This window comes from Epinephelus fuscoguttatus, linkage group LG10 (assembly GCF_011397635.1).
Source record: "Epinephelus fuscoguttatus linkage group LG10, E.fuscoguttatus.final_Chr_v1".
Lineage (NCBI taxonomy): Eukaryota > Metazoa > Chordata > Actinopteri > Perciformes > Serranidae > Epinephelus > Epinephelus fuscoguttatus.
Window position 1 is genome coordinate 36,617,937 of NC_064761.1, and position 10,584 is coordinate 36,628,520.

A 10,584-nucleotide genomic window follows, 5' to 3' on the forward strand; every position below is an offset into this window, starting at 1 on the left:
TTTCATGTCTCTACAACATACGGGGCATGAGATATGCCCATTCAAAGTTTGCAATTTCAATCGGTTGCTATAGCGCCCCCCTTTGGCCAATTGATGTAATATTGCTTCATTCGCATCCTCCCATGACCCTCTACCACGGAACCAAATTTCACATGGATTGACCAAGTCAGTGAGGAGAAAAAAAGGAGTCATTTATCTTGTGTGTTTCACTGAATAAGTGACTCTACAAGCACTGACCTGATGGTGGAGGAGGAAAAGTCAGCAGATCAACAAAGTCATTAGGCTACATCATTTGGGGACCATGATTGTTGTACAATATTTCACAGCAATTCCTCCATCATGATTGAGAGAATTCACTCAGGACGGACTAATCGACCAAACAACCGGTGGACATTGCCATCTCCTCGGCCCTGCTGCGAGTGCACCTACAAATTATATTAAATATTTTGGGGAAGACGTAGCCATGTTTGAAAGCTGCAAACATTGAGTGTTGACAGGACACAGGATGAAAACTGTTGACTCCATGTAAAAATCACATACACTTTGAACACCCAACATCCACCCTGGCCTGGAGATTTTATTTTATTTCCACCTTTGCCTTTGAAAGAACATTCATTATTCGCACATCCACTCAAGGTTGCTTATCAAGAAAACATCTCATTTATAATGCTATTATTTTTCTGATGAAAAATCACATCCTCCCTACATCAATGGAATACAGTTATTATAACAATGTTCTGTTTTTGTGCTTTCAGCTCACCTCGGCACCGAAAGTCCTCCCACCCTCCTTGGTTAGCGCTGATTTTGCTGCTAATCAGCTGACAAGGATCTACCTATACACATTTGGCCAGAAGCCAAAACTGAAGTACGAACGTGTGTGTTTGTGTACATTTACCTCTCGTTCTTGGAATTATGTCCACTTACACATAGCACTGTCCCTTGATCATGGCTCCTAGGTCTGTGTATCTCCATAACAACAAGCTGACTGATGCAGGACTTCCTGATCAAATGTTCAATGGTTCTGATAGCCTGGAGATCCTCACCATGTCCAGCAACTTCCTGCGGGTTGTCCCGAAGAATCTGCCCTCCAGCCTTTACCGTCTCCATCTGAAGGTCCAGCGCCTGTTAAGTTTGCATTTAGATTTTAGGTGGATGATAAACATCTTATTCTTTTCATTTATGAATATTGTGATAGCATAAAGATTGCACTTGTTGTTACAGAGTAACAAGCTAGAGAAAATCCCGGCAGGGGCCTTTGACAACTTGCGAAATCTCAGAGAGCTGTACCTCCAGAACAACCTCCTCAGCAATGAAGGCATGGACAACGAGACTTTCAGGTGGACAAACACCCAGAGCTTAAAAGGACAGTTCACAACAAAATCAAAATACATATTTTTCTTCCTACCTGTAGTGCTGTTTATCAATTTAGTTTGTCACAGTGTGGGTTGCCACGTGTTGGAGATGACTGCCTTCTCTTCAACATAATTGACCTAGATGGCACTCAACACGCCTGAGAACTATATTTGAAAAACAAGCAATGTCTTTTTCCAGAAATCATGACCTGGTTACTCAAGATAATCCACCGACCTTCTTGTGAGCAGTTTCATGTAGGAACTATTTTTTTTACTGCCAAACTACACCCACCAACCATATCACCATGCAGAAGGAAGCGTACATCTACTCATGGACAAGAGGCTCGTGATCGTGACAGCACAACATTATAGCACTCTCCTCAGCTGAGCAGTAACGTTAGCTAGCTCAGTGGTGCTAAGTGAGCTAGCAGTAGATGCACGCTTCTTTCTGCTCTGTGATATAGGTGGCGGGTGAAGTTCGGTAGAGAAAAATAGCTCCGACATGAAGCTATTCACAGCAAGGTCAATGAATGTTCTTGAGTAAGTAAAAGAGACAATGCTGCAACACATTCTCATCCCAACTCATCAAATATCGCTGCTTTATCAGTTGACCTCCACGTTAAAATATGACGCTCTAGGTTCCCGTTCTGCATCAGTTTTGGATGTTAAGGGACAGTGTGTCAATTACCTCCATTGTGTCTTTTAAAATACACTTCTGTTTCCTCAGGAAATGTACAGGTTCTGCTCGTTAGATGCGGCCTTTTTCAAAATAAACTAACAACATAGGTAAAATGCTTCATTTTTAGGTTTATTCCTTTTAGTTTAGGCAACAAAAGCACATGGTTAGGTTTTAAAAAACATCATGGTTTGGCTTAAAATAAGTACGGTTGTTACTTATGTCATGTCGCATCATGTGACATATATTACTAGCGTAGCATGCTAAACGTACTAGCATGCTACGTTGTTATTGAAATAACACCAATGAATTTTGGTTTCACATGGAAGATATAAAGCGGGCTCCTGAGTGAAAGTCCAGGGTTTGTTTGACCCATCAACCTCCCCTCCCACCATCCCTATACTCTTCATACTATGGTAGTTGCTGGTGGCGTGACAAACTGCCTCCCAGTGTGTCTTATTCTGCCATAAAGGGTGCCTCTGTGCCGGCGGTGTCTGAAGCCAACATCCACTGACATAGCTGTGATATTTGACGAGTTGGGTTGTTGCTCGCTGTCTCAACAACTGCTGCCGTCCAGTGCGTATCATGCAGCCATGACCAGCGCTTCTGTGTGTCGGTGTCTGACACTGAGATCAGTGACAAAACAGCAGTATTTGACAAGTTAGGACAAGTATTTGATGAGAATGGGCTTGACATTGCTTTTCAGTTTTATTAATGTTTTTTTTAGTCTCCATTATATTGGAGAGAAGGCAGACATCTCTACGGCCAATATCTTCAACACTCAGCAACTCACACTAAAACAGTCTATTGTTGATAAATAACGCTGGAGGTAAGAGGAAAAATATGTATTTTTGATTTTGGGATAAACTGTTCCTGCAACATATTCTGCCATTCTGATGAAATTTCCAATTGTAAAAGAAACCTTAATTTATGTGTTTTCAAGTGTGTACTTGACAAAGACTATGAATTCTCATGTTGCAGCTTTGGAGAAAAACACAGAACTGATTTGATGTCTCCTTCTCTCCTGGCAGCCAGCTGAGCAGCCTGGAGTGTCTGGACTTGTCAAATAACAACCTGAGTGTCGTTCCCAAGGGTCTGCCTCGCAGTCTGGTGCTGCTACACCTGGAGAAGAACTCCATCCGCAGCATCCCTGGAGACGCTCTTACTTCTGTCCGAAACCTGGAGTACCTGCTGCTCCATAATAACAAGCTCCGCTCCCGCTCCATCCACCCGGCTGCCTTCATGGTACGTCTTTCATTTCATATTCTTTTGGATCTTTTACAGGACAGCTGAACTGTCATAAAACATGCATATTTCAGATTGTATTTTCAAGATTAAAAACAGGCTGGAAGAGATTGTAAGCTGAACTGCTTTGTCATAAGCATCTGACAAGTTTTGACATTTTATGCAAAACATTTTCATTTTCACCAGGGCTTGAAGAAACTACACACTCTCCACATGTACAACAACTTGCTGGAGCGGGTTCCCAGGGGCTTACCTAGGCGGGCCAAGACCCTGATGCTGCTCCACAACTTCATTGCCGAAATTGGCCGTAATGACTTGTCCCTGCTGTACACCCTGACTGAGCTCAACCTCAGCTACAACAAGCTGACCAGCCCCAAGCTGCACCGCGAGGCCTTCAGGAAGATGCGTGCACTGGAAACTCTGGATCTATCAGGGAACAACCTTCATTCCTTCCCCATGGGTCTTCCACGCAGCCTGCAGGTGCTTGAAATCAAGAACAACCAGCTGAACACCATACCAGACGGTGCGCTGACGGGCATGGAGAAGCTACGGAAGCTCATCCTAAGTGAAAACCAGCTGAAATTGAATTCAGTCTACCAGGGAGCCTGGATGGAGCTCGGTGCTCTCACAGTGAGTGGCTGGGGAGTGCAAGATGTTTTGGTCCACTGCAGGAACAAACTGTAACCTGAGCTTTTAAGATCCTTGCGAGGCTTGTGTATGAGATTCTTGAGACTTACAGACTTTGCCAGTACAAATATATAACATTAAGACTGGCAAACAGGATGAAGCGTCATGTGAGTTAGGAGAACAGTAGAGGCAGATTTTCCGAGTTGATGAGCGGTTTGGCACTTTTGAGGCCACAGGAGTACAGGGCACACTAAATCCCAGTTCAGACCAAAGATTTGTGATCAGATGAAACCGTTTTAGAGCATTGCATGGAAAGGTTGCAGTGGTGTGAATTGGCCTGTCTCAGCTCGACTCAACCCACCTGATGGTGTCACCTGTGACCCAGCTTGCCAAGTCAGCAATGTCTGGTTTTAGAACGTAAAGTATGTCGCCTGTTTCAGCTGCCAGTTATCTTGTTGCAAGTTCAGCTCGTCATTCAGTTACAAACTGTCAGTGTTTTCGCTTGCTGTGATATTCTCTGCCGGATGAGCCCCAAGTCCATCTCATTTACATCCCCGTGGCTATTGATACATATGTTTGGCTCCATCCATATGGCGTGTCGTGTATAGAGTTGTTTCTATGGAGATGATACACTGTCTCATCTACTGTAAACTCGCAGGTTTTTGGTGACACATCGAAAATAGTTTCAACTCATCTCGTTGCTAATCTTTAGTCTTAACAGAGCTTAGGAGGATGTGGTAGTATTACAGTAAGTGGAAGTCAAGTAATATATATTTCATTATTCCCCTTGGGCATACTTTGGCATATGAGCAGCAGTGCAGCATGTCCAGGAAGTATCAATAGAAAGTGTACGTATGAGTTTGCAATACTAAACACACTCAGTCAATCACCATCACACAGAGTGCTCAAGTTTGTAGTACTCGTAAAACAGTGAAAGCAAACAGTGGCTAAACTTTAAGTTTTGATATGTTAGGTTCCTGCAGTGGGAAAGGAGATAATGCTGTAATTCCATTGCATGGTGTGGCACAGCTTTACTTCACTTTACTCGTTCTGTTTTTTGGTTTTCCATCAGTAAAAGTTGTGGATAGTACCTGGTACGCTTTTCTGGTACCATCTCAGTCAAGGTTCCAAGTGAGCTGAGTCGATATAAGAGGGTGGAGTTAAAACAAAGCAGGCTACTGATTGGCCAGAGAGAATCGTCACTTGCGCAACTCAGGACATCTTGAGCAAAACCCACCATTTTTAATCGGCAAACTACCACCCAAATTTAAAAAATGTTTGTTTCCTGTGTGAAACCAAAAATCAGTGGAGTTATTTTAATAACAACATAGTGTGCTAGTATGTTTAGCATGCTACGCTAGTGCCGTATGTTACATCACATATGTCCCGTGATGTGACATTAGTAACAACCACACTTTATTTTTCTCAACCTAACTTTGTGCTTTGTTGCATAAACCTAAAAACTAAATGTTTTACCAACGCTGTAAGTTTAGCTTGAAAAAGACTGTCAGCACTGAAAAGAAGAGATGCATTTAACAAGCGTAAATATATATATGCCATCCCCGAATGCCCAAAACTGATGAGGGAGGCTACCTTGCGAGTTATATTTTGATGCGTAGGTCCACTGACAAAGTGACTGTATATGAAAATTTGGGATGAGAATGTGTTGGAAAAGCACCTGGTACCAAAAATGAGTCAAGGCGAGCCACACCATGCAGTGGAAATATGGTATTTGACAGTAGTTTATCACTGAAAATGTTTTGATGTGTTCATTAATCATTGTGCATCTTGTATTTTTAGACACTAGACCTATCTGGCAACCAGCTGTCACACATCCCTTCTGACCTGCCTGAGTCTCTGGAGTACATTTACCTGCAGAGTAACCGCATCTCCAGTGTTCCTGCTTCAGCATTTGAAAACACTCCGAACATCAAAGGCATCTTCCTCCGGTAAGGAACACACAGACTGCTTCTTATCAACCAGGAGGCTGTAGTCATTAAACTCATGTTACTGCTAATTGCCTGTACTTTTCTTTCTGACTGGGTGTTAAACTCTTGTCAACACTCCATTTAACCTCCATGATTGTTTGCACAAGTAGCTGCAGGACCTTGAGGCCTTAACCTGAACGCTGCAACGTCCTCAGGGCTTTGTAGAAATCTAGTGGTTGTCTCCTCACATAACTTTCTTTTCCATTTGGATTGATCTCCACTCAGGAAATGATTGTGCAAGTTTGACTGAAAAATGGCTGCGAGGAAATGCTTTTGTTTATACTGCTCTGCACATCTCTGAGGCACAGCTGCAGGCAGGGAGACATACAGCGGTGTTCTTACTCCCTTTTTCAAAACATAAATTTTACAGTCAGCTCAGAGTGAATTTAGGGCCCCTTTATTGTTGTAGAAGTGTCTGAGGAAAGGTGACATAAAGCTCACAGTCTCTGAAAGGAGCATGTTTAATATATGACAGTAGTGCCTCACATGTTTCGGAACTCGATTCAGAGAGTCCAAATTTAAAGGAATAGTTTGACATTTTGGGAAATATGCTTATTTATCTGTACACTATATGAAGCTACTGCCAGCAGCTGTTTAGCCTAGTTTAACATGAAGACAGGAAACAGCTAGAAAGTGACTAAATTTGCCCACCAACACTCTAAGATCACTCACACGCTGACACTTTGTGCCAGACTATTTCTGGGCCAAGTGTATTGATCTCTTATGGCTGGTGGTAACTTCATAATTACCAGACGGTGGTGTAAATTTTCATCTCTAACTCTTGCCAAGAAAGTGAGTAAAGTGTCTTCCAAAATGTCAAACTACTCATTAACAGTTTTGTAACACTGCAGATGACAAACCTGCAGTGGCCCTGAGAGCTCAATGCAGACTGCAGATTAAGAAAACACATCCAAATAGACACAAGAGATGCAGATGATGTGGTTCTGTTCATCACACCGTGACCTCCAGTATGCACTGGGGCGGTTTGTCACCAAGTGTGAAGCGGTTGGGATCAGAGTCAGCACCTCCAAATCTGAGGCCATTGTTCTCTGCTGGAAACCGGTGGATTGCCCTCTCTGGGTTGGGGGAGAGTTACTGCCTCAAGCAGAGAAGTTCAAGTATCTCAGGGTCTTGTTCACAAGTGAGGGTAGAATCAGGGCTGTTGCAACTGGACCGGCAAACTAGGCAATTGCCTAGGGCCCCAAGCTGGAAGGGGGCCCCCCAGAGACGGCTGACATTGGTCCATATCGATGACAATATGATGGAACGCCTATAGACACTGCAACAACGACAACACGTTGGAATCCCCCCTAATGGGGCCCCCTACTAGCTGCTGCTTGCAAGCGGCTAAGTACGGTGACCAGACGCCCTGCACTGTGTGGGACTGCACAGCATTTCTGCCTCTTTTCACGCGTCACGCAAACTGAGACCATGTCCTGCATGATTGGTTGCCACCCGCGCTAGCATTGTTGGAGTCCCGTAGTACTACGGTGCCTCAGGTACCACTACTGTGGGATAAGTTCAAAGTCCAATCGCAAGAGGGTGAATGTCCATGCGCAATGGTGCATGGACACTCACCCTCTTGCACAAGCAAAACAAATCATTCAGCACGCTATGCAAGTACAGATTTCAACCAGCAGCAGAAACGAAAGTCAAATCCTGCCAGTTGTGGGTTGAACAGGGGTCACAGACGCCATATTCCTGTCAAATACGCCGCAAGATAAGGCTTGCTGGCGACGGGGAAGTCGGGCTCCAGGTCCAATAATTTCCTCTTTGTTGATTTCATGACTGCCCAGAAATACCTGAACAGCCGAGCCGTGGCGGCACACAGGTATGTGGCGTGTCAGAGGAGAAACGAGCCGTTCACATTTCTCTTTTTGTGGCAGGTAATGGTCCACAAACCTCACCGCACTTTAGGGATTGTTCTTTACTTATGAAGGGACTGTTCTTTACTTGTCAGGGTTGATTTTTATTTCATTTATTGATTTTATTTTGATCCCCCCCTATTTAATCACTTATTGATGTCGTTTCTGAAGTATGAATAAGTCAATAAGTAATTTATTCCATTGAAATATCATTGATATATTATAGAAAAGTGATTTATCTTTTCATAAATGACAAAAGGCACATCTGCCTCATTTTTGCTGTGGTATCGTGATACTACTCAGAGCTGTGATACTTTCACTGGTATCGTACTTTCACTGGTATCCCTGGGTAGAATGGAGCGTGAGATGGATCTGCAATCTGGTGCAGGCACTGCGCCAGACTGTTGTGGTGAAAAAGCTTTTGATTTATTGGTCCATCTATGTCCCAACCCTCACCTTTGGTCATAAGCTCTGCGTAGTGACCCTAAACCGTGAGATTGGGGATACAGGCGGCCAGAGTTTGCCTCAGCCTTAGAGATAGGGTAAGGAGCTCAAAGATCTGGAGGGAGCTCAGAGTAGAGCTGCTTCTTTTTGTCAAAAGGAATCAGCTGAGGTGGCTCGGGCATCTGATTAGGATCCTCCTGGGCACGTCCCGCTGGCAGGAGGCCCTGGGGTAGACCCAGAACACGCTGGAGGGATTACATATCTCATGTGGCCTGGGAATGCCTTGGGGTCCCCCAGGAGGAGCTGGAAAGTGTTGCTGGTGAGAGTGATGTCTGGGGTGCTTTGCTTTGCCTGCAGTGCATTGAGTTCTCAGGGCCACTGTACAAACCTGACATTATATTAAACCACTCTAACTCCTCACAACATACTGTCAAGTGTGAAAACTTATGATCAATCTGCCAAATGACAGTCTCAGTGTTGTGTGAATGTGATTTTACCTCATAAAAGTGAACCTTGTGATAAAGTTTTATGCAAATATCCCCAGTGTCCTGGTCTGTCACTAATCAACTAAATTTACTACCGAGCTTCATTTTGCAGAGTAGTGCACTGTGCTATCTAATCTCTCCATCTCCTCTAACTTGTGTGCATTCAGCAAATTTTCCACTTAGGTTTATTCCACATAGTGCAGGCTTATACCCACAGGCACAGCAGCTGAAAGCCACGCTCAGACAGCAGAGTAAAGAGGTTTCGGACGAGCGCTTTCAAGGCTTTTGTTCTGTTTGGCTGTCGGTCTGACCTCAACCTGGCTGCTTTATGGCTCGTGTTTGCAGGCCTTGACCCCTTCCAGGCTGCTGTGCTCTTCGTGTTGTTCGTATCAGCTGCTGCCATGTTTCTTTTCATTTTTTTCCTTCACCAAATCCCCCCACAGCTGGGAGCCTTCAGTCTGAGCCAATTTAGAAGCCGGTGGAATGCTTTGCGTCCATGGGGAAAAGTGGAGGGAGGATTTACTTGTGTATTCATTACTAACTGCACTTGTGTTGCATGTTGGCGACTTGTTAAGAGTTCAACATGCAAGCATTTTCATCGATAGATAAGAGCAGATACAGGTGATTCCAGTATATCAGAAGTGCTTTCATGCTAATAAGTGAGTGAAACACCTTTGAGTGTGTTTGGTCCGCTCAGTGTTACATTAGAGTGGGTGCAGGTCAGTGTAAAACATGTACTCAACAACTACACTGATCCCTGAGAGGAGCAAAGCTGCTGGACACTTCACCTGACAGGTTTGTACCTGCTGTCTGTTAACCATCTCTCCTGCCTTACAGAATTTTTGCCTTTAGTCTCTACAATATGTAATTTTTTGTTGCTGTAGGTCTCTTAATTAAAACAATAGCAGAAGATGGAGCAATGCAGTCAGTTTCGCCTGCTTAGAATTCCAGCAATGTTCATTGTCTCAGGGATTTTATCGGAATCCGAATTATTCACAGAGGTCTCTTACTCTCCAAAACATCAGACCAGGGATCTCATTTATAAAACAGTGCGTAGAATCCATACAAAAAATATATGTACAGACAAAAGCCAAAAATGGCATGCACCAAAAAATATTCAACAGTTTCTACAATCAAGCTTCCACCTCACCATCTGCGTCGCCTATTTCTCGTCTCCAATATGTTTGTAAATATGGGTCAAAGTTTCTTCCATTAAGTCTGTTTTTTATCCCAACCTTTGTGTGGGAAGTTTCAGGCCTTGTTTTGAGTGTACGCAATGTTTAGAAATGAGTGATTTAAACCGCAAATCACCGAATAAAGCAGTTTTACATTAGAATTAGTGTCTCTCTGATGCTGTTGGTCTCACTGTGGAGGGGCTGCTAGCCCAGCTTTGACACTGTTTGGCACAGTAGGAGCTAGGGCAGAGCTGCTGCTAACATTTGCCCACCTTTCATCTCTAAAAAATGAAGATCCAGATGTTCAAGTGGGAGCCAAATTATCCGCAGAGGTCTCTTCCTCTCCAAGACAAACATACCAGGTTATTTGAACCGTAAAAACACTGAATAAAGCAGTTTCACTTTAACCTTTCACGTCATGTTGTTTCTCTGATGCTGTTTAACTCGTTGTGTTGCCCAGCTCCTGCCAGAGGTGGGTAGAGTAGCCAAATGTTATACTCAAGTAAGAGTACTGATACTTTAGAACAATATTACTCAAGTAAAAGTAAAAAGTAGTCATCCAAATAATTACTTGAGTAAGAGTAAAAGAGTATTTGGTGAAAAAACTACTCAAATACTGAGTAACTGTTGAGTAACGTCTGATTTATTTGTAAAATAAGAACATGAACGTAATCAATCAACCAAAAATAATAATCTGCAAATTCATGTATTTTAAACAATACCCCTT

The 10,584-nt window shown here is 43.4% G+C and overlaps 1 protein-coding gene across 1 annotated transcript in view; it reads left to right on the forward strand.

Annotated features, from left to right (window-relative positions):
• podn (podocan) overlaps positions 1–10,584 on the forward strand; it is a 28,472-nt gene that overhangs the window by 12,731 nt on the left and 5,157 nt on the right. Inside the window, exons 6-11 of the mRNA XM_049587579.1 lie at positions 756–865; positions 957–1,113; positions 1,222–1,337; positions 3,060–3,273; positions 3,460–3,903; positions 5,701–5,849. Of these exons, the coding sequence (XP_049443536.1) occupies positions 756–865; positions 957–1,113; positions 1,222–1,337; positions 3,060–3,273; positions 3,460–3,903; positions 5,701–5,849 (1,190 nt within the window). The remainder of the gene's footprint in view (positions 1–755; positions 866–956; positions 1,114–1,221; positions 1,338–3,059; positions 3,274–3,459; positions 3,904–5,700; positions 5,850–10,584) is intronic.